Source organism: Microcebus murinus, chromosome 12 (genome assembly GCF_040939455.1).
Source record: "Microcebus murinus isolate Inina chromosome 12, M.murinus_Inina_mat1.0, whole genome shotgun sequence".
In the NCBI taxonomy this organism is placed as follows: Eukaryota; Metazoa; Chordata; class Mammalia; order Primates; family Cheirogaleidae; genus Microcebus; species Microcebus murinus.
In genome coordinates, this window is record NC_134115.1 from 67,544,114 (window position 1) to 67,568,928 (window position 24,815).

At 39.0% G+C, this 24,815-nt stretch overlaps 1 protein-coding gene across 6 annotated transcripts in view; it reads left to right on the top strand.

Annotated features, from left to right (window-relative positions):
• The window catches only part of SLC44A1 (solute carrier family 44 member 1), a 176,031-nt gene that overhangs the window by 37,306 nt on the left and 113,910 nt on the right, over positions 1 to 24,815 (top strand). For all 6 annotated transcript variants that reach the window (XR_012922121.1, XM_076008895.1, XM_012736793.3 and 3 more), the window contains exons 2-3: positions 11,491 to 11,580; positions 22,700 to 22,842. Coding sequence is in view for 5 of the 6 variants with exons in the window: in XM_012736793.3 (XP_012592247.1) it covers positions 11,491 to 11,580; positions 22,700 to 22,842 (233 nt within the window). In the remaining variant the exon portion in view is untranslated. The remainder of the gene's footprint in view (positions 1 to 11,490; positions 11,581 to 22,699; positions 22,843 to 24,815) is intronic.

Below are 24,815 nucleotides of genomic sequence, written 5' to 3' on the forward strand. Positions count from 1 at the left end.
CGTTTTTATCATCCCAAAAGGAGATCTCATACCTGTTATTAGTCACTCCCCATTTCCCTTCAACTCCCACCCAGGCCTAGGCAAGCACTAATCTACCTTCTGTCTCTATAGATTTGTCTATTCTTGACATTTCATATAAGTGGAATTATATGATATGTGGCTTTTTGTATCTGTCATCTTTCACTTATGCTTTCTAGGTTTATCCATGTTGTAACATGTATCCCTATTTCATTCCTTTTAATCGCAAAATTATATTCTATGGTATAGATGTACTACATTGTATTATTAATCACTCATCAGTTGATGGACATTTGTATGTGATTTCTTAACAGCAAGGTAGCACTTTAAGTATTATTATTTTTGGAATACAATCAAATGTCTTACAAACTATAGGTGGAAGTTACAGATGGCTAGGAGGAAACAGCAGTTTGTTTCTACCTGTTAAACATCACTGCAGGTGTTTTCTTCAAATATCAGGAGAAATATTTAGACATTTGGAAATTACCTTTGAAATCAAAAGACAAAATATGTTAATAACATGTTATTCTCGGTTGTGGCCTATAATTTTCCTATAAGAAAAAATTAACTATGAAAAAAATATTAGATAAATTAGCTGGGCGCGGTGGCTCACGCCTGTAATCCTAGCACTCTGGGAGGCCGAGGCGGGTGGATTGCTCGAGGTCAAGAGTTCGTAACCAGCCTGAGCAAGAGCGAGACCCCATCTCTACTATAAATAGAAATAAATTAATTTGCCAACTAATTTATATATATAAAAAAATTAGCCGGCCATGGTGGCACATGCCTGTAGTCCCAGCTACTTGGGAGGCTGAGGCAGAAGAATTGCTTGAGCCCAGGAGTTTGAGGTTGCTGTGAGCTAGGCTGATGCCATGGCACTCACTCTAGCCTGGGCAACAAAGTGAGACTCTGTCTCAAAAAACAAACAAACAAACAAACAAAAATATTAGATAAATTAAGCCACAGAATGTAGTGCAGTATTTTTACTATTATTTTTAGGCCTCTTATTTTCCGGTTTTCCCTCTTCTTTTCCACACAGATCATTCCACAGTGTCCACACAGGAAATGCTTGTGTTAAGCACAGGAAACAGGGCAGAGCAAAGTGGTCATAGGTCTTGGAGCCCAAGTGACTGCTTCAGATCCCTGCTGTAGTACTTATTGGCTACTTGACTTGGGCATGTTTCTTAACCCCTCTTTGCCTCAGTTTCCTCATCAGTAAAATGGAAATAATATCAACCTCATAAGCTTGTTGTGAAAATTCAGTGGCTTAATACATGCAAGCATCTGGCACATGGAACATGCTCAGTAATGTTATCTATAATCTGCCTGTTCATATGGTCATATGATTTAGGGTTATATAATCACTTTAAGTGCTTGTATGAAACATTAATTATTTTGGTAGTATTCTTAATTATAGTTGATCTGTGATCTTTTCACACCTTCAATCAATATGTGCAATGTTTCCTATCATTTCACCAACCTTCATGTGTAAATTCAAATGAATTGTTATAAGTGAGGACAGAAAATGTAGCACCCAGAGATGAGGAAGGTAAATTAACAAGAGAAAAGCAGAAAGGTGAAAGGAAAGGGACTGAATCTCTTAAGCTTTAGCACAGTTCCTTTCATGTGGTGATAATTATTTATTAAATGAATGGAATTTTTATAGTTTGGTTGATTATGGGCTTCAGAATTAAAAGTTTTCTTCAACTTCCTTTAAAAATTTAAGACTTCACAGTGTATATGTATATCAAAACATCATGTACAACTTAAATATATATAATTTTTACTACTGAATTATACCTCAGTAAAGCTGGAAGAAAAATTTAAGATATCAAAAGGCATTTCAGTTGCTCTTACTGTATTATCATTTGAAAGTTACTATTAATTTGTTTCTTTACCACAATTGTCTATAAAACTGTATACTCATTTGTTCTGGTTGTATTTTCTTTACAACTCATTTCTTACTTTTTAAGCACACATTTTGGAATGTATACAAGATGGGAATAACTTAAGGATGTTTGAGATGAATGTTCGTAGAAATTCACCTTTTTTGATGCCTCATAGGGAAGATTTTCCCCATAGCCCACTGGGAAAGGACATTAACAAAGATTTAAGGCATAGTCCTGAAAACAACAGTGCATGGTATAGATAGTCATCCTTACCTGACAAGTGGGGAGATCAGTTCAGCTGATCATTCACCTACTTAGAAGAGGAGCTAGAAAGTCAAAACCAGACTTATGCTCCTTCCTCTCACTACACTAGTTTACCTCTCTAGCATTACAGATTTTCCTGCATTCTTCAGGAGAAATCTTGCTCCTGCCTAGGTAATCGTCAACATACAGCTTTCTGTTGAAGTTTGAAGTGTTCTGATGTCCCATCACTAAGTATGAGGTAGAATGACTTAAACATTTTCTGGTGCTTTGTTTTTTTGAGACAAAAGCGCTCTCTGTTGCCCGGGTTAGAGTACCAGGGCATCACCCTAGCTCACAGCAACCTTAAATTCCTGGCTCAGGCGATCCTCCTGCCTCAGCCTCCAAGTAGCTGGGACTACAGGCATGCACACCACCATGCCCAGCTAATTTTTTTCTATTTTTAGTAGAGATGGGGTCTCACTCTTGCTCAGGCTGGTCTCTAATTCCTGACCTCAAGCTATCCTCCCGCCTCAGCCTCCCAGAGTGTTAGGATCACAGGCGTGAGCCACCGCGCCTGGCCTAACACCACTTGTTATAATCATTTTTATATGTTACTATAGTCTTCATAATTAGTTTTATGATTGATATTCTCATATTTCAATGTTTTCTATTATTGGAATACTTTCTAATTTTTTCTCATAATAGCACTTTATTGAACATGTCATGTGCAGCTATTTTAATGTTTTAGTTTTTTGGCAGGTGTTTCTAGAAAGTATTGCCAAATTATTTTCCTAAAGTGACTAACCAATTTATACTGCTTTCAGCATAATCTTAACCAGTGTTGTCAGCCTTTACTTCTGAAAATTTTTCAGTAGGAAGAGTATCATCGTAACCATGAACTCTTCTTCTCTGGTTTCTAGAAATATACCATGAGAGAGATTGGCATTGTTTGCATCCATGTTTGCATCCCTGTCTCCCAATGGGTGTGTGACCAAATAAGTTTTGGAGAGTCTTACAATAAAAGCCCAAAGAAGTCTTGCTTAAAAGACTAGACTTTTTTAACCAGCATTTCCAAAGCTTGTTTAAATGTGGAATTTATTTTTCTCATACAGTCCATTAACAAACAGCTTTGGGAAATGCCATACTATATAATATCTGTGGGAAAAGGAGACAGCTCACGATGCAATAGAATATTCTTTAGGTAAATGAGCTCATGCAGGAGAAGCAGTAAGGATGTCTGCAGTAACATCATGCTACCCCAATGATAAGAGACCTAGCCTTATTCATTTATTTGTTAAATAAATTTACTGAGCCAGGCGCAGTGGCCTGTACCTTTACTTCCAGCTACTCAGGAGGCTGAGGCAGGAGGATTGCTGAGTCCAGAAGTTCTAGGCTGTAGTGTACTATGTCAGTCAGGTGGGGGGTGAACCAGCCCAGGTTGGAATTGGAGCAGGTCAAAATTACCTTGCTCATCAGTAGTGGGATCATGCCTGGCGATAGCCACTGCACTCCAGCCTGGACAATATAACAAGACCACATCTATTTAAAAAAATATTTACTGAGAGCCTACTATATGGTAGGCACTGTTCACGTACTAGGGGCATAGCAGTGAAAAAAACCAAGTCTCGGCCGGGCGCAGTGGCTCATGCCTTTAATCTTAGCACTCTGGGAGGCCAAGGTGGGTGGATTGCTCCAGGTCAGGAGTTCGAAACCAGCCTGAGCAAGAGCGAGACCCTGTCTCTACTATACATAGAAAGAAATTAATTGGCCAACTAATATATCTAGAAAATTTTAACTGGCCATAGTGGCGCATGCCTGTAGTCCCAGCTACTCAGGAGGCTGAGGCAGCAGGATTGCTTGAGCCCAGGAGTTTGAGGTTGCTGTGAGCTAGGCTGACGCTACAGCGCTCACTGTAGCCTGGGCAACAAAGCGAGACTGTCTCAAAAAAACAACAACAACAACAACAAAAACACCAAGTCTCTGCCCCCAAGTAGGCCGTAAGGGGGAAAGAATGAACATTATATGTTCAACCAGGGGAAGATTCTGTGTACATTATTTGCATGAAATAGGCTTTCATTTGAAGAATATTAGAGTGCTTTCTATAAACAATTCTAATCCTAGATTTAAACAAAGAATAGATACATTATCTTTACCCTCAAGAAGATCATAATATACTGGGGAAACATAGAATAATTAATATGATGGTGGTATATACATAATACACCGTAAGAACACAAAGGAAGGGAACCTAATCCATATTTAGGGGATTCCTTAATTACTTTTTAACTGCAATAGGAATTTGGTTTACTTAGTTCTTAGGCCACAGCAATAGAAATGAACATGTATTTATTTCTGTGCATGTCTGCTGTGGACAATACCTAATTTTGATTTAAAACATAAATTTACTCAGTTCTGCCCACCCATTTGCTGTGTTATGATCAGTGTAATATATGTTTCTTCTCCATAAGTCAGTGTAGTCTTCACAAGTCGTTTCTTATCTGCTCCATCATGGAAAGGAAGTAAGATTAGAGTAAGAATCTTAGATTGAGTACCCATGAACTTTTTAAAAAATGGTTACATTTTAGTAAGAAAAATCAGTAAATCCATTAGCAATCTGGAAACTGTACTGTAACAGGAAGGACAAATTAGAGCTCTGGTTCTATTAATCTGTCCTTGGTATCGTCAAGTATTGAAGAAATTCTGACAGAGGATGTGATAGGAAAAAATGAAGTCCATAAAAACTGTAATTTAATAAAATTAAAGAGTAATTTTAACTTAAAGGGTTGCTTACCACTGATTCAGGAGAAAGACAGGTTAGAAATACTGTTTGAGGATTGTAGGCTTGTCTGCATAATTTTGATTGTGCTTCATTGATCATAGAACTAAGAGATATTATTAGTGATGTTGCAGAGAAGGATTAACTTGGCCTCTGCCCAGTAATTATCATGCACTCGTGTACAAGAAAGTCACTAAGAAGTCTGGTGTAAGAAGGACATCTTTGTCACAGGACCACACTTACCTTTTTAGGGGAATTGGAAGGAGAATGAAATAAATCATTGGCAGCATCTCTGTGTTTGATGTTTCTGTCGCTATGTAAATACCTAATTTATAAACAGCTCTAGTGTCCATTTCCCCCCTTTTCTTTAAACAGATCAATGTTTGTGATTTAGCATAAAGTTCATGAGCTAAGCAAAGCTGTTGGACACAGAAGCCTGTATCTTTCCACTCAATGTATCTTAGTACCTTTAACTGCCTGTTAAAATCATGCTTTTATTTTTACCTTTCCGATGTAAATTGCCATCACCAGGCTTAGCAAATGAAATGGATTACTTATGGTAACTGAAAGTAGTTGTGCACTTCCGATCCTTGACAGAGCTCTCCCAAAGGACAGGCAGTGTCTTTCAAAATCCTGTTATGATACTTTATTTGCAGGTGCTATGAACAGAAGACTGAAAGCCTCCATGTTTTATTACTACCCAACTTTATCAGCGTCTGCTCACTCTTTTGAGAACTGTGGCAAAAATGATATACATCAGCTCTTTTATTCTTTTGTTACTACTCTGCACAAATAAAAAGCATATTGGGGAATTTAATGAAGCAGTATGTCCTTGGAGGGAGCTTTGAAGATTCTGAGTGTACAACTATTTGTCTTTAATACTGGAGGTTTTTGTGTAAAACAGATTGGCAGGAGCAAAATAAAGTCCTCACAGATAGAACAATGTTTGCCACATATGCACTTGGATCACACAAATGTCTACATAGCGGTGACCTTGGAGATAGATGCATTCAGTGACTACTATAGTGGCTCTTTGGGTATGCCAAGGAGTAGCTAGGATGGTGAAAACTACAACAGTGCAGCTGGAATTATGAGGCTTGGCGATGGTCTGTTTACCCAAGAAATAGAAACTATTATGTTCAAGAAAAACATTGGAAGATGTTTTATTCAACACATTACCCATCGGTACCCAAGGACACATTCTGGGAATCTGTGCTGGGTGAGAGGCCACATCTCTGCTGGCTTTGGCCTTCACAGGCATAGCTGACTTTTCCTTGGAGTCTGGGAAAGGCAGCACTTACGGATCTGTGCTGCAAGCATATGTCAGTAGCCTTACTATAAGGATGGTCTTAATTCTGCTTAAATTTCTAAGCTTCACTACTTTATTATTAGTAATGAATACTTATATACATCCCAACTGATTTAAAAACAAACAGCACAGGAGAATGGGTCTATCGTCATGAACTGCCCGCCCAAATGGTATTAGAATCTTATTTATTTACATGCTTAATCCTGCCTGTACGCCACTTCTTTTCCTTTGGACCAGCCTCCCAGGCTGCTATTTATTGTTATTTTGAATGTACTAGAAAGCAGTTCTCTGGCTTAACCTGCGGAATGCCAAGGGAGGATGTAGTTGTTTAGTCTGTCAGAAATTCCAAGTTGCAGCAAATCTAAATATACGTGACCAGATAGTACTTAATTCCTTGTTAGTAGGGATCTCACCAGTGACATCTTAAGTGAAAATATTATTCTAGTGACTTAGTAAATATAGCCCTACACTAATTGTGTCAGAAAACAAAGGAAGGCGTTTTTCCTCATTTCCAAGACTAAGGCCTCTTTCGGACTGGAGCCACAAAATCTTTAGTGTATAAAGAAATCTCGATATGAAGTGCAAAATGGGTGCTTTCTTTTTGTTTTAAAGCAATGTAATGTTCTACTTGTTTACTACTAAACATTTCTGAGGGTAATAATTCTTATTGGACAGTCAATATTTCCTCTTTGTGGCTAGCAAGAGATTTTAGTATGTTCTGGGGCACAAAACACATTCTGTTTTAGACACCAAAGGGACATTTCAGTGCTTGCTTCAGAATATAATATAGCTGCAAAAGTTTATGAGGTAATTTCAACAGATCTCACAAATGTTTGCTTAATGGTTTCCATCTCTATTCCTGCAGCACTTTTTACATGTCTCTATTTTGGCATCACTCATGATGTAGTACTTTGTTTGTTACTTTTCCAGTAAACTAGAGTTCACTTCTTTTGGGAAGCTTTGTACCTCTATCTTAGTGAGGAGAAAAAGAGCACGGAGTATACAGAGGGGACAGGGAACATTCAGTCTTTGCCTTTATTAATACATTTTACCTGGGTGTCTTCTGACTTCCAGGGCTTTGGACTCTACCTGCCTCTATATTTGAGACCTAGTTGGCTCTTTTTGTCTTAAATCTAGATCGTTGGCTGTTGCCTGTCTGATTTTTCTATATCTTCCTAATCCTTCCTGCCTGGCCTGATTCATATCTGTCAGACCCTTTTCTACTTAATTGGGCCTTGGCCCACCCTGCCTGCCCTATCACTGCTGACACCCTCCCGTGGCAACTGATTTGATCTAATTGGTTGTAACAAATCACTTAGTTTGTGTGTTACTGTTATCTACAAACACACTTACTCAACAGCTTTGTTTGAATTAACATGGAAATTTAGGTTAGAACTTTTTACAGGTTTATTTACTAAAAAATACACACATTTACTAGAGCATTTCAAATTCACCACAAGGCCCTGGGTTTAGCTATTAGGGCTCATAGTGAACATGGAGTCTGTGACAGGTTGTGAGTACCATGACTTCTATAAGAGATATTATGGAAGCTTAAAAGTTAGATATCTTTGCTGTGCAAAATGTAGGAAGGCAAGGGAAAATATTCAATGTTGTTTCTCCCTAACTTTAAGGATATGAAGGTGATCCAAATGAGGTAGATGCCAGTTGTGGTCTGACTTAGAATTATTTTTCAGTGGTCCAGTAGAAGTATTAAAGATTGTCATTCTGCTTTTTAGACTATTAACCTTGTACAAGTGTGTAAAAGGACCATGTAATGTGATGTTGTCATATGCATATAGTCACACCCTTGTTTTTACAATTTTTTTTTTTTTAAAGGGTGAAGGATTGTGAGGAGGGGTGTTAAGTTGCCTTGTTTTTTTAATGTTGTTGAGACAGAGTCTCACTGTGTCATAGAGTGCAGTGACGTCATCATAGCTCACTGCAACCTCCAACTCCTGGGCCCTAAGCTATCCTGCCTCAGTCAGCCTCCTGGGTAGCCGGAACTACAGGTGTGTGCTGCAATGCCCAGCTGGGGATTTTTTCCTTTTTTTTTTTTTTTTGGTAGAGTTGATGTCTCACTCTTGCTTAGGCTGGTCTCCAACTCCTAAGCTGAAGCAATCTTCCTGACTTGGCCTCCCAGAGTGCTAGGATTACAGGCGTGAGCAACTGCGCCCGGCCACACACCCTTGTTTTTAAACATATGGAAAATTCTAAACCTTCGTTTTGCCCATTTTTGAAAATCTTAAAATTTTTTTGTGTGTGTGCTTCCAATTTTGGTGTCATATCCCTTGTGTCTGAAGAACTTTAACATTTCTTCTAGTTCAGATCAGATCAGTTGCTAATAAATTCAGGTTTTTGTGGTCTGAAAACTGTTCATTTCTGGGACACATTTCTCTGGGTACAGAATTCTAGGTTCATAGTTTGTTTTTTGTTTTCCTTTCAGCAGTTTGTATAAATTGTTTTATTATTTTTGGAAATTTTTAGCCATTATTTCTTTTCTTCAAGTATTTCTTCTGCCTTGTTCTATCTCCTTGGATTCCAGTTACACATATGTTAGTTCATTTAATACTGTCCTACACTTCTTGGATCCTCTGCTCAGGTTTAAAATTTTTCACTTTCTTTCTTTGTGTTTCAGTTTGGGTAATTTCTATTGACCTATGTTTGAGTTCATTGATTTTTTTCATTGTCTGTGTTTAGTATACTGATGAAGCTGACAAGCATTCTTCATCTCTGCTACCATTTTGTTTGTTTGTGTAGCATTTCCTTAACACTTTTTACAGTTTTTATCTCTCTGGTAGAGTTGAGGACTCAGGTTTCAGACACAGATTTTCCACTTATTTTCTTTGGACCCTGGTTTGCTCTTTTATAGAATAGAAAAGTCTGGAATATAGAATAATAACTAACAGAATTGTTTTGAGAATTCATTGAGGTCATAGATAATATAAATGTGTGCCATTGTGCAAGTTCCTTCCCTCCCCATACATAGTGTTTAAGATAAACAAATATAGCATTTTAAAGTAGCTTTTGCTTTGTAAATTACCATAGAGTATAAATAATGAATTTCAAAGAGATGTCCAAATTTCTGTGTTTGGAAGTAGTTTTACTGTAATGGGTATTACTCAAGACTGAAATTATTTAATACAAAGAAACATTCTTTATTCACACTGTGAGCAACTGTCTTCCGAAATACAGACCACACAATACAGGCATTCTTATTTGAATAGCACAGGGAATAACGTTGAACTATTTGCAGTTTTTTCTAGACATAACAGAAGTTTTCACAAAAGTGTGTTTCCAGTCATAGATTTTTTAGAGTTAGAAGGAACCTAAGAGATCCAAACTAACTCCTTCCTGCCACCTAGAGAGATGAAGGGATTTATCTAAAGTCCTGTAGCTGGCTAATGACAGCACCAGGGAGAGACCAAGTCCTTTATCTGTTATGCCACAGTGGTGCATTCCTCTGCCAAAAAACTGCCTACTCATTCTCAGTTTTTAATGCTAGTTAGAGTCTTGGGGTAAGATTTTTTTTCCATGACTAACTAGTGCTCTTTTGTTTTCTGTGTGGGTGTCTGGGAATAAGCTGGGTTTCTTTCTGGTTTTTTCTTTCTTTCTTTTTTTTTTGGTAACGAGGCATTTGTCTGCTTAACACTTTAGAGGTTAAGAAGTGGTCGTAACTCAGATTCTCTGCCTTCATTGTTGATAGGCAGGTATTTTAAAGTTGAGTTTCTTAACCTTTGGAATTCCCTAAACTTTTAAGAAAATTATGTAAATGGATGCTTACATTCCTAGGAAAGAATCTATAGCTTTTATCTGGTTATCAAAGGATACATGGTTTTAGAGGAAGGGAGAACTAAATCTGATTATTACACTCTCGATGCTAATTATATCAGAGGGCTCCCTTATCTCTGGCTGTCCTGCTGGTGAGCTTTCCCGGTGACAGGCCTTTTCCAGACGCCTTCCTGGATCTTGTGGTGGAAGCCACCGGAGGCCTCAATCTCCTTGTTACAGAAACCTTCCCCAGAGGTTTCCCAGGGCTACCTTCTCTGTTTACTGTATCCAGGAAAACTTGTGAGGCTCAGGGAGTTTTGTTCATTAGAAAGCTCAGGAGTGTTATTTCGGTTACATTTGAGTAAAAGGGATTCGTGTGCTGACCTGAGAACCGAAGATGATTGAAATAAGAAAAAAAAATGTAGTTGGAATTCTAATCAATACTTTGCCAATTAAGTTTTAGGATGCCTCTAATTCTTTAGTTAGGGAATCTCTGTGTTTGATTCAGAAACTAACTCTTTTAACATTTTCCAAGGACAGAATCAAAATTCATGGATTTTCATGGATTGTTTAAGAGTTGCTCAGATCTATCTATAAAAACTTAAATTTTTTTCTTCCTGAATTTTATTTGACTTTAAAGAATCTACCTCTGAATAGAAATTCATTTTGATGGGCATCCTTCAAACATGTTCTAATTTTTTTTTTAGTCTAGCATCTGGACCTAGATGAAAAACCTAGTACAAAGATTGAAGTTGGAAGAGTTTGTTTATTTGTTTATTTTTTTAATTTTTATTTTTGGAGACCAGATCTTGCTCTGTCTTCTATGCTAGAGTGCAGTGGCATTATTATAGCTCACTGCAACCTCAAACTCCTGGGCTTAAATGATCCTCCTTTCTCAGCCTCCAGAGTAGCTGGGATAAAGGCATATGCTACCACACCCAGCTAATTTTTTTATTTTTTTGTAGAGACAGTGTCTCACTATTGCCAGGCTAGTCTCAAACTCTTGGGTTTAAGCAGTCCTTTTACCTTGGCCTCCCAGAGTGCTAGGATTACGGAAGTGAGCCACCGTGCCTGGCTCGTTTATTTGTTTTTTAAAAGCCCTTGCTGAGTATATATAAAGAGCACTCAGTCATCATGTTAGATGCTGGGAAATGAGACTGGTTTCTTTCCTTCTGAAGCTCACAACCTGTTAGGGACACAGTGTAAGAAATATGAATAACAGTTCAGTGTGCTAAATCCTCTAATAGCGGTACCAAAAAAGCAATGAACTCAGAACTCTACCTGGCCAAGGAAGAGGGATGGGAGTATTTTAATGGCCCCATGAGTTAGGGTAACGTCACGGAAAAGGTGACAAATATTTGAGTTGTGTCTTAAAGGTTCAGTAGAAACTCGTCTGGCAAGGAAGGGATCTAGATACAAATGATGTGTTTGTGCCTGTCTAACTCTAACAAAACTCAACATTTACCACTCTTATTTGTATTTTTCATTAGAGCTCCAAACGAGAATGGAAGCCTCTGGAGGACCGTAGCTGCACGGACATACCATGGCTGCTGCTCTTTATCCTCTTCTGCATTGGGATGGTAAGGAAGCTCTTGCAGATGATCCGACCCTCAACTCGTGGTCCGAGGGAGTGAAGGGAGCTGGTTTGATGGGGAAGCTTGTTTTATGTGTGTGTGTGTGTGTGTGTGTGTGTGTGTGTGTGTGTGTGTGTACTTCACCCCTCCTATGTTGCTTATAATTAGAGGGGCCAGGATGCCATTGAGGCAGGTTAATTTTTGCCTCAGACAGTTCGGTGGTATTTGGCATCCCTTCTGATTTTTTTTTTCCTACGTAAAAACTGAGATCAAAATTAAGGAGCAACTGAGACTCCTATCTCATTCGCTAGATGATTGCAGAAAGCAGATCATTTGACATACGTCTCTGGGAACAGTGATCTTGTTGGGGTGGTGAGCAGAGCAGTGGGTGTGGAGTCACGAACGCTGAGTATTCACCCAAGCCAGTCAGTCACAGGAACCTGATGGTTATCTTTGGGGCAGTCAGTTCTCCTCTCAGGAACTTGGTGTTCCTTAGTTCGTCCTAGATGGGAGGCTGGTTGCTCACGGCTCCTTCTTCCTCCTGCCCACACCAGACCCCTGCTGTGTGCTGTGCCTATTGTAATGAGTGGCACCTTTTGATTGGATGATACCTGGTGATATTCCAGTAGAATGAGGAATGAGAGGATGGAGGAGCAGGGACCCTGGTGCAAGGTGTCGAGCATGTGCTTATTCAATTGCATACTCATTTCTGACACAGACTTCAGTGGCTTTGGAGTCATTGCCAGTGTGCTGGGCAGAGTAAGATTTTCCTAAAGAATCAGTGTGCTGGGCAGGAAAAATGATACAAAATTGCTGTTTTAGAGTTGGCTGATATTAACCCTAGAAAAGACTTGGAAATCCTCATCTGGTCCATCACCCTCATTTTGCAGATTAAAAACATCAAACCTATAGATGGAAATGACTGCCCCAAGGCCACATTGCTAGTTAAAGGCAGAGCTGGGATCAGAGCCCAGGTCTCTTCACTTCCAGGTCCATGCTGTTTTCTGCCACCCTATTTCCTCTTCCTCAAGGAGCCGGTACAGACACAGTATTGTTCTCTCTTAGCTTTTTACAACTCAAAATGCAATTATGCTACTTCAGGCAGCAGACTTTTTCTTACTGTGTGAGTATTTTTAACCCTCTTCTTCCCATACCTTTCATAGAGGCTCTTTAGGAAAATCTTGCTCTGTGTCTCCCTGTAACCACCTGCCATTTGTGGATCACAGAACAACCCTAACCTTGGCTAATAGGCACAAATGTAGTCCCAGTTCTGCACTGGAACCAAGGAGAAGAAAGCAGTCCATTTTAGTGGGCTACAATAAATCCAGTAAAATAAGAATTGGTTTCCTTCTTTTTTGTATTTTTAAAGATGGGGTCTTACTTTGTACCCCAGGCTGGAGTATAATGGCACAAATCATAGCTCACTGTAACCTCAAATTCCTGGACTCAAGTGATCCTCCCACCTCAGCCTCCTGAGTAGCTGGGAGTACCGGCACAGGCCACCATTCCTAGCTAGTTTTTAAAAAGGTTTTTTGTTCAGACAGGTTCACACTATCTTGCCCAGACTGGTCTTGAGCTGCTGGCCGTGACTGATCCTCCTGCGTCTGTTTCCTACAGTGCAGGGGTTACAGGCATGAACCACCATGCCCAGTCAGAGATCAAAGCATAATTTCACCAAATATAGGATATTTAGAAAAGGTCTAAATACCTATTTCCTAATGTAGGACTTAAATTTTTTAAGAGTTTAGTTAGTTTAATGGAATGGCAACTGAAATGCAACATGCCAGAATATTCATGCAGAGTGTAGAAAAGACTTTTTGCTAGCAGAATAAGTCCACAGCTTTCCCCCACTCCCTGAATGTAACCCTGGGACAATAGCAGCTGACCTTTCAGAATTATGTTTACAAAAACATGTACCATCCCACCCAAGGTGCTTTTGATTTTCTGTGACAAAATAGCTCAGGAAAGTGCAATCATTAATGTTAATAGGCTGATTTGGGAGTGACTTGAGACTAAGGAGTTGGTTGTTTACTGAAACATTTTAATGCAGTGGTAATTAATATAATGTTGATTTCAGCATGATGGTAATTAAGACCCACTGTGTGTACTTTTAAATGCAGGCATAGTGTTATTTGTTTTGGAATAATTCTTTTAATAGGTTACCTTCAAGGAATGGTGGTAACATCAAGTTTTGCCATTTGGAAACTGAAGAAATCTCAAAGTTCTATTCTCCATCCTACTGTCAAAACCTAGGTTCAAAGTCTTTGGGCTTTTCAGTATTTGCTTTATATGGTTTTTAGAAGTCTCCCTTCCCCCCTCCTTTGGATTTCATTCTATAGTATCCTTTTTTTTTTTTTGAGACAGAGTCTCACTCTATTGCCCAGGCTAGAGTACCATAGCTTCAGCCTAGCTCCAGCAACCTCAAACTCCTGGGCTCAAGCAATCCTTCTGCCTCAGCCTCCTGAGTAGCTGGGACTACAGGCATGTGCCACCATGCCCGGCTAATTTTTTCTATGTATATTAGTTGGCCAATTAATTTCTTTCTATTGTTAGTAGAGACAGGGTCTCGCTTTTGCTCAGGCTGGTCTCGAACTCCTGACCTCCCAGGAGGTGGGAGGATTGAGCAATCCTCCCACCTCCGCCTCCCAGAGTGCTAGGATTACAGGTGTGAGCCACCACGCCCGGCCTCATTCTATAGTACTTTTAAAAGAAACGTTCAATAACCGTTCTGGGGACATTAATCTATGTTCAACACTTTCATATAATGTGTTTATCTCATTTAATTCTCCCATTTATCCTATAAGATAGGTTTTATCCCCAGCTAACAGGCAAGGTATATTTAGGTTAAATATTAGCTTGTCTAAGAATATACTGCTGGCAATAAGTGGCAAAGATAGAAAAGGAACTGGAACTTTCTGCCTATGTCCTAGTGGCCTGCTGCTTTTACAGATTATTTCTCAGTCATCTTGTAGCCTGATATTCAAACAATATCTTTATCCTCTATCTCTACCTATAGTTTTTTGCTCATTCCTTCATATCTATGCTCTAGCTCTTAAATATTTTAAGACCTTGTCATCTTTCACTTATCTTTACCATTAAATCTTTATTTACACATGTTCATCTCTGCATCAATATTTGTACTTCTCTTTTATTTCGTCCCTTAGTTTCAAGGTTTTTCTAATACTTGTATTGTCTAGAATTTAGAGTGTTTTTCAAAGTCAATTGCTATCAGCCTTCCTGGGAGCTATCTTCCACATTTGAACTTTCATCAATATTTTGAAATAACTGGGCATATACTTATGCTGCTCTAAAAAATTACATGTGGTGTTACACTTATAAATTTCTATTTTTCATTAAGGTTGTAAACAAGTGGTCCTCAACCTTAGCTGCATGTTAGAATCAGCTGGGATCTTTTTTTTTTTCTTTTTTCAAAAATTCATTTCTTGGCCCCACCTCAGTGATTCCGATTTAATCCCTGCAATTCTGATGTTCAGCCAAGGTTGAGACCTACTATTGTAGACACTGATAAACCACTGGAAAGTGTGGAACAGGCAGTAAATATGACTGGGGTTAGAAAGATGATGCTGGCAGCTAATGTTAAAGATGGCTTGGAAGGAGGAAGAGATTTTAGGCAGACCACTTTGGAGGCTGATGTAATGGACTAGATAAAAGGTGAAAAATCTGAAATAAGGCCATGGTTAGGAAGAGGCGGACAGAGATTGAAGAAGTAGATCAAGAACATTTATCAGCCGGGCGCGGTGGCTCACACCTGTAATCCTAGCTCTCTGGGAGGCCGAGGTGGGCTGATCGTTTGAGCTCAGGAGTTCGAAACCAACCTGAGCAAGAGTGAGACCCCGTCTCTACTATAAATAGAAAGAAATTAATTGGCCAACTAATATATATAGAAAAAATTAGCCGGGCATGGTGGTGCATGCCTGTAGTCCCAGCTACTCGGGAGGCTGAGGCAGCAGGATTGCTTGAGCCCAGGAGTTTGAGGTTGCTGTGAGCTAGGCTGACGCCACGGCACTCACTGTATCCTGGGCAACAAAGCGAGACTCTGTCTCAAAAAAAAAAATTCAAAAAAAAAAAAAAGAACATTTATCAATGGTGTTATCCATGTTGCAGACAAGTGGGAGACAGATCAAGGATGACTAAGAGGTTCTTATATCAGGGCTTCAGGACAGGGCTTTTCAGGTCAAATCCTACCCCCACCTCTTCCTAGATTCTTAGCCAGGGTTTCTATACACATCAGGGAACAAGAGTGGAAAGGATAAACAAAATACCACTTTATTAGTAGCTGAACAGGTACCTGATTATGCTCAATAAAGCATTCTCTGGTAAAAATGAAGCTTTAGCCACATGGGCTAAAGTTCCTTCCCATCTAGGATGGTCTCTGTCTCAAGGACAGTAATGTGTCAGAAGAGAAGAGAGAGAGGATGGAGATCCACCTGGTGCAGACCTGCCCAGATCAGCTTACTGTAAAAGACAGGAAAGAGGTGGGGCTGGATAGCCCTAGCAGGGGTGCCTACCATGGAAAATAGAAGATACAGGGACCCCCTACAACTCACCCTGACAGTTACTGCTGCTTACTACGGACTAGACACTGTTCTCAGCACTTGACACATAGAAACCCATTTAATTCTCACAACTGCCGAAGGAAGTATACATTATTGTTGTCATCGTTCCCATTTCACAGATAAAGAAATAGAGGCACAGAGACATGTCCAATAGCTGTCTGAGATTACACAGTAGCAGCATTGTACCCAGGAGGGAAGAGGAAGAAGTTGAGGCCTCAAGAGGTAGATCCTACCTTGTTGCCTAGTATTGGGAACAAGAGAAAAAGTTGTTCAGAATGTGGACCTGTAGCATGTAGCCTTACTTGCCAGTAAAATGTGGTCTCTTCAGTGTCTCAGGATCGTACCAAGTAGCTTAGCATTACCTCTTCCTGTAGTGGGGCTTTCGGAAGGTGGGGTGAGGGGCGGAAACGCCTGGGGAGAGGAGACTGCAGAGTCCTCTGTATCTTGTATGTGCAGTCTAGGAGATCAGTGGCGCCACTAATGGAGATAGAGTACATGCAGGAAAGGGAAGCAGTTCAGGGAAATGTAGAATGAGAAAATGAGTTTCAGACAGGCAGACTCTGTGAGTATAGATAAGCAGTTGGAAAAGCAGGCTTGGACTTTTGGAGAATGATCTGGACGAGAGCTGGATTTAGGAGACATCATTGAATAGTTTGTCCCTTCAGACTGCCTTCAAGGACCTTTTTTATTTTATAGCATTAGTCTATTTCCCAGGGCATGATGTTTCTACCTCATTAACTATTGTTGAGCATGCAGCATAAAGTGAGAGATTCACTGCAGCATCTAGTCACCTGTTTGATGGTCTGTTCTTTGTCAGGATCACGGAACAGCTGCCAAAAGTTACCACAGGATTACCTAATCCAACTGACTACCTATTTTCTGTTAAGGCCATCTCTCTCTTTTTTTTTTTTTTCTTTTTTAAAATATCATGATAAAATATAGATAACAATATTTATCATTTTAATCATTTTTAAGTCTATAGTTCTGTTAAATCCATTTGTTTTTAATCTACTCTTGCTTTTTTCTCAGTCACTGTAGTAAACCAAGTGAGTATGAACTTCTCCCTGCAAGTATACTCTTGAAATTTTTACTCTGTGTCAGCTTTCCCTTAGAAATATAAAATTTTGGAAGAGGAAGGGCGTTAGAGATTAAATTAAAGGAATTTGTTCTGTGAAGTTTGGATTCAGTCAAGGGGCCGCACTTGGGGATCCGGAGAGCCACGTGTGGCCTTGCGGCTGCAGGTTCCCCACCTCTGAGTGACCAGCAAGGAAACTGAGGCTCAGGGAATTCAAAGTTACTTGCCCAGGATCATAAGGAGTGTTTGTGGCAAAGCCTGGGTCATTCTCAGTATTCCTGGTCTACGTATATTTTTTTTTTTGAGACAGACTCTCACTCTGTTGGCCGGGCTAGAGTGAGTGGCGTGGGGTCAGCCTAGCTCACAGCAACCTCAAACTCCTGGGCTCAAGCGATCCTCCTGCCTCAGCCTCCCAAGTAGCTGGGACTACAGGCATGCACCACCATGCCCAGCTAATTTTTTCTCTATATATTTTAATTGGCCGATTCATTTCTTTCTATTTTTAGTAGAGATGGGGTCTTGCTCTTGCTCAGGCTGGTTTTGAGCTCCTGACCTTGAGCGATCCTCATGCCTTGGCCTCCCAGAGTGTTAGGATTATAGGCGTGAGCCACCGCGCCTGGCCCTTGGTCTATGCTCGAGCTGCCCATGAAACTAAGCCTCTGAATTTGCTCCCTCATGTCCCATTATTTTCTTCTCATTCGAGAGCATTTTGGTTCTTCTAGAGTAAACCTTGCATTTACACATGCTCAATAAATGCTTAGTGAGTGGATAGTTCTTAGACTTCCATTCATTCTTGGTGTTTTCCTTTTTCCTCCTCCTTAGAGCAATGCATCCTATTAAACTTTTTAAAAATCCAGGAATCTAGAAGATTGGCAAAAGTTTTAATTTGTTTTTTCTTAGTTTATTTATAGACATATTAGTTCTGCGTCAGGCCTTCCAACCCTACTCTGTATGCTGGGTCGTAATAGCCTTCCTCGTCTCAGGGTTCTTAGAAGAAGGGGAACAGAGCCAAATGTTCTTCCAAGATTTTATAAATCAGTTTTTAGGAAATTGACCCTAAGCATTGATTGACTTACGGGGTGAATGGAGGTAAAGGTGGTGGTATTTGAGAAAAAGAGAGTCAGCATGTTTTTATTAATCCCTGGGAGAGGGCTGTAAGAATAACTTTTCCCCCATCTTTTAATTTTGAAATATTTTGCCATATTCATACATTACCTCTCATTCCCATACATGTTTTTATTAACCTTTTTTTTTTAAATCAAAACTAGAACCTTCTGCTTTGCTTCATTGCTTATTAGCAAAGGCTCAAGGTGTAAAACTCAGACATGCTTATGAAATAAAAGTATGTCCTGTTTTTTGACTAATAGTGAATAAAACCAAGCAAAAGCCCTTACTTAAGTAGAAATAGACCTCGTGATATGAGGGGAATATGAGCGTAGTTCATTAATTAGCAAATTGTCTTCCTTCCACTTAGGCAATAGTTACGTATTAGTTGCCAGGTCTTTGCCCTATGACCTACGGTCTCTGTATGTCTTTATCTGATTTGAGTCACCCTCTGTGAGTAGATTTGTCTGTTCCTCCTCTCTCAAAATAGCCGTGTTGAAAGCACTTCCATAGCTCAGTCAGTTTAAGATTTTAGCCATGATTCTCTTCCTTGCTAATAGTCTTACTTTCTCTCTAGTGATTGCTTCCTACGACATGCTTATAAAAGCTTTCCTTATCCCCCTTATCATTTGCTTCATTAATGTGATTTCCTTCCACGGAATGCCTTTTCCCTTCCCTCTCTGTGGAGCCATTAAATTATTAAGTGTATTCTGTAAAATTTCCATCACCCTGTTTAATTTCGTGTACCACATTTTTTTTCACTTCTGAAACTATATTACTTCCCGCATTTGAATTTTAGAATTTTATTTTTAAAGAGATTGTATTTTTAATTATATTTGGCCTAGTTCCCCATTGTCAGTGCTTGTACCATATGGGAAGTCTCCAGGATAATAGTCATGGTTTCTTCCCATCTTATTAGCTTATTGTTCACCTTCCTTTTCCCCCTGCAGCTTCTCGCTTTCTCTACTCAAATGCTTCTGGAAGCTACTAAAAAGTTTAAATGGCCTATGTGAAAATATGTCATTGTCCCATTTTAGCATATATATATATATAACATTTATAATTTATACCCTCCCTACATCCCAGAGGGATATGAGGTGGCTTATGATAAAGAAAAAACCCACATGTCCAACAGTACTGTTAAAAATAGTCAGAAAGGGAAATCAGAAACCACTTAAAGGAATCTGTAACACAACATACTTACCAAACGTAAGAAGAAAATTCCTATAAAAAGTGAAAGAACATCATCTTTTAATTATGCAATGGCTTTGCTCTTCTAGATTAGTAGTGAAAGAAAACTGTAATTGTGGTCTGAAAGTATTTTTGTGTAGTAACAAAATTACTGACATTACTTGCTTTTTCCCCCTAGAAATTTTTGTTCTAAAAGAGAGAACTGAAGGGAGTTTTGTTAGTCTCCAATTACTGTTGTTAGCCTCTTTAGTCTGACTTTCCCCAAATTTACTACCAACAGCTACCATTTACTGATCACCTGCCATGTACCAGACATTCAGCTGGGGATTGGAGAAGCGTTATCTCATTTAGTTCTCATCACTGGGCTGCTAGATAGATGGTATTACTCTGTGTTAGAGATGAGGAGGGAAGAGAGTCTAAGAAAGTAATTGGATCAGAATCACACAGGTAGTAAGTGGTAGCATGAGTGTTTGAATCCAGATCTTTCTGAATGCTAAGTCCATTCCGTTTCTATTACTCTGTGATGCTTCTTGTTAAAGAGATGTATTGGAAAAGTTAGCCATTAAACCTCCTACTACTTAACCTCTTTTCCCAGTTTTTGCTTAGTGCATGGTTTCCTAATTTGGTGTTCAAAAATATGCTTAAAATGGTATGCAGATTTGTATGTGTGTATGCATGTAGAAGATTAAATTTTTTTTTCTCATATCTTAAAATTGGGCTGAAGTTCTGAGGTCAGCTTGATTGCCCTACCCTGCCCTTGGAGGAGTCAGGAGAGGGGGAGAGGGGTGACAAGCTGAGTGTGAATGAACAAGTAGTGACCAGCTGTGCCTAACCATGGTGCTAGCAGTTAGTTGCCGCTGTGAGTCACACACTTTACATGTCTTATCCCATGTAATTCTCAGAACAGCCTCCGTGGTGAGTAGTTTTAGCTCCAATTTATAGATGGTTGAACTGAGGCACAGAGAATTAAGCAAATTTGTCCAAGGACACACAAGTAGAAAATGGAATCGCCAACATTCCATAGCACATTCTCATTTCTAATAACGATAATGTTTATTGAGCTCCTACTATGTGCCAGGCGGGTTTCTTACCACCTGACTGGATTATGTCATTTAATCTCTACAACCTCCTGATAAGCCACAAACTCATTATTTCCATTTTATAGGTGAGAAAATTGAGGCAGAAAGTTGAAGTAACTTGGCCAAGATCAGAGAGCTAGAGAGTAGCAAGTGAGGAGTTAGTCCCTACTCCAAGTCTATTTTCTTACAAAGTGTAGTTTCAAGAAATTTCTGCTAAATAGAGCTACACTCTCTACTCTTCCCTTTCACCTTTTTTACCTGCACAATGATAGCACAGGGGTTATTTAGAAAAGAATTTGTTTGCTGTTTTTTTTTTTTTGAGACAGAGCCTCACTTTGTTGCCCAGGCTAGAGTGAGTGCCATGGTGTCAGCCTAGCTCACAGCAACCTCACACTCCTGGGCTCAAGTGATCCTTCTGCCTCAGCCTCCCGAGTAGCTGGGACCACAGGCATGCACCACCATGCCCGGCTAATTTTTTCTATACATATTAGTTGGCCAATTAATTTCTTTCTATTTATGGTAGAGATGGGGGTCTCGCTCTTGCTCAGGCTGGTTTCGAACTCCTGACCTCGAGCAATCCGCCTGCCTCGGCCTCCCGGAGTGCTAGGATTACAGGCTTGAGCCACCGTGCCCGGCTGCTTTTTATTTATTTATTTATTTATTTTTTTTTTTTTTTTTGAGACAGAGTGTCGCTTGTTGCCCAGGCTAGAGTGAGTGCCATGGTTGTCAGCCTAGCTCACAGCAACCTCAAACTCCTAGGCTCAAGCAATCCTTCTGCCTCAGCTTCCCAAGTAGCTGGGACTACAGGCATGTGCCACCATGCCTGGCTAATTTTTTCTATATATATATTAGTTGGCCAATTAAGTTGTTTCTATTTTTAGTAGAGACGGGGTCTCGCTCTTGCTCAGGCTGGTTTCAAACTCCTGACCTCGAGCAATCCACCCGCCTCAGCCTCCCAGAGTGCTAGGATTACAGGCGTGAGCCACTGCGCCCGACCTTGTTTGTTTTTTTACGGTAACTATATTTAAGGGGAAAATACTTTTCTTTGAGGAATTACATATGAATATATTTAATAGTATAATATTTACTGCTCTAGGCCTGAATCTAGCAGGGTGGTTTAGATAAGTACTATTTATGATACTTGGCTATCATGAATTAAATAGTGATAATCTCAGCCTTCTTAGTCATTTTACTAAAGATAACAAAAACTCAACCTTTTAATGACTGAGGTGAAAGAATATCTCTTAACCCCAATTTATCAGTTGAGATTCCCGTCCTCACACACGGCAGCCTGCTGTTAGTAGGCTTGTGTTGTTTTGTTTTGGTCCCTACACGTTTGACTTAGCGGGCATGATGTGATTGTGAAGTATCTGCCATTTGCCTTTGGTTGTGATGAAGCATATTCCCATGAAATGAGGTGACCTTTGCCGCACACAATGCCAGTGCCTTACTCTGCTCCATTCTCCAATATTAAGAGCATGGCAGCGCTTCATGATGTAATTCTTTGGCTTGTATACAGCTTTATTGCAGGAAGGAAACAGAAGTGTTGCGTGCACTGAAATGATAATGATTCAAAACCCATACACCTATTGTTCTTTGGATTTTTTTTCTTTCCTCCTTTGCTACTGTTTATTTAACAAAACTCCTTTACGAACAAATAAAACTAAAGAATGAAGAAAGCTGGGTTTGACCCCAGCTTTGATGGCTTTGGGTAACTTAGTTAACCTCTCTGGGCCTCAGTTTCCTCCTCATGGAGATTAGAGATAATATATGATAAGTAACTAGTTCACAGCCTGGCACAGAGCAGATGTTCAATATAGAGAAGCTGCTATTATTATTATTATAAAATGCAAAGACGATCTTATGATGTAAAAGCTTGGGATTTGTTTTGTTATGGTACTAAATAGTGTTTCCCGGTGGACTTCTTTGTATTGTTTATGTGCAGTCCAAGGAAAACAGAGGAATAGTGTTTGCAGTAAGGAAAGATAGCTCTTTGTTCCCTTCAACAGACAAAAGAAGCTTATTATCGTATCAACTAGTGACTGTTGCTATTGAGATGGTTTATGTGTATTTTTTTTTTTTTTCTGTTTCTTTCCTAGGGATTTATTTGTGGCTTTTCAATAGCAACAGGTGCAGCAGCAAGACTAGTATCAGGATACGACAGCTATGGAAATATCTGTGGGCAGAAAAATGCGAAGTTGGAAGGAATACCAAACAGTGGCATGGACCATACCAAGCGGAAGTGAGTAGACTGTTGCTGAATGAAGAACACTGTGAAAACTTTGAAAGGGCCACAGAGAAAATCCTGCTTTTCTTTCTACTTTAAATATAATATATTACTGCATGTTATTTTTTTATGATTCCTCTTAGCTTTTTTGATTTTTAACTGTGCACTTGAATCATTCTTATTTATTTATTTATTTTTGGCTAGAAATACATTCTTCGGGAAACAAAATTAGCTGCCATGTTAAAATGGATTTCCTTGAGGTTTTAATGGATAAAAACTTCATTTGAGAGAATTACTTTTGTACTCTATTTTCCCATCATCCTTTAGGTTGTACACTAAGTTTTAACCCAGAAAATAATGTAATTTTTCCCTTAAGATTATACTTGATGGGAGACATAGGAATGATAATGGATTTTGAAGCATTAAAGTTATAAAAAACATTTTGTGATGCATCATTTATAAGTATGCATCAATTTGCAATTTTGTAAAAGATACATTTTCTTTGTCAGGCTTTAAAATTTGCTTTGGGTTCTCTATTCATCTTTTGGATTTCATGAAATTCCTGACTTAATTGCCTTTCTTCCTCAAAAGAGATATTATTTTGTTTTTAATGTCAATGAGTAAAATATATTTCATCTAGCATATTTTCTGTATAATGTCAATTATTTGTTTGAATTGTATATTTATGCCCCATCAAACTTTATTAGACATTTCAAGTGTTGAACTAGGTCTTAAGAATTAACAAAACTAATTTTAAAATAATAGGTTCACCAATCCAATTAATGTACTTTATAGCAAAAGGCTAAGCAGATAACATTTTTTAGATAATAGTATTTTTATAATGCATTTTCCAGGAAGATAACATGTAAAAACTATATTTATTATCATAGAAATCTGTTGGTTAAATCTGGATCTCTACTGGGAAGTATAAGATTAATTTGATTATTTCACTAAGTTGAGGAAATCCAAATAGTTAATCATTTCCAGAGTTATTCCTTGCATTAATGAAGACAAGATAATGCAGTTCAAGAAAATAAAAATTTAAATACCAACAATAAATATTTGCATAGCATTCTGTAGTCTATAAGCATATGATACTACCCTGTGGGATAGATGTAACAGAGACTTAGAGAGGTTGAAGTGACTTTCCCAGCGTCACATGACTGGCGGGCAGTACAATATCCAGCTCAGAGTTTTTCTCTTGATATGCATCTGCAGTCCTTGAGAGAAGTGGAAATTGAGCTCTTAGCAATTTGAAGGATTGTTTCATTTATTCTACTTTATGATTATCTCATAAAATTAACACATATTTTAGGCTGTGTGTTAGTTTTTGTAGCAAGACTACTAATATCTTTTTGTTTGTTTATTTATTTATTTTTTTTTGGAGATAGGGTCTTGCTCTGTCTCCCAGGCTAGAGTACAGTGATGTCATCATAGCTCACTGCAACCTCAAACTCCCAAGCTCAAGCAATCTTCCTGCCCCGGGCTCCCTAGTGGCTTGGCCTCCAGACGTGCGCCACGATGCCTGGCAAATGTTTCTATTTTTTGTGGAGAAGGGGTCAACCATGTTGCTCAGGCTGGTCTCGATTTCCTGGCCTCAAGTGATCCTCCCTCCTTGGCCTCCCAAAGTGCTAAGATTACAGGAGTGAGCCACTGTGCCTAGCCTTATTTATTTTTTATTTTAAAATAAATTTTAGACTCATAGAGGTGTGAAAATAATACCCAGAGTTCCACATTTTTTAAAGTGGCATCTACACTGTAACGTATTGTTTAATTCTTTAATGTGATTGACACGAACAAAATATAAAATATTACCATTTAGGTAATTGAGGAGATAAGAGCAAAAGGGCCTTAGGTCCACTGCTCACATAGGGTGAGAATCATTTTTATAGCTCCATTTGTACCTTACTGATGATCCAGACATACTCTCACCATAAGGTTTGTGTAAATACTACTTTTCACTTTATCCTTGTGGTTCATCTGGTCAG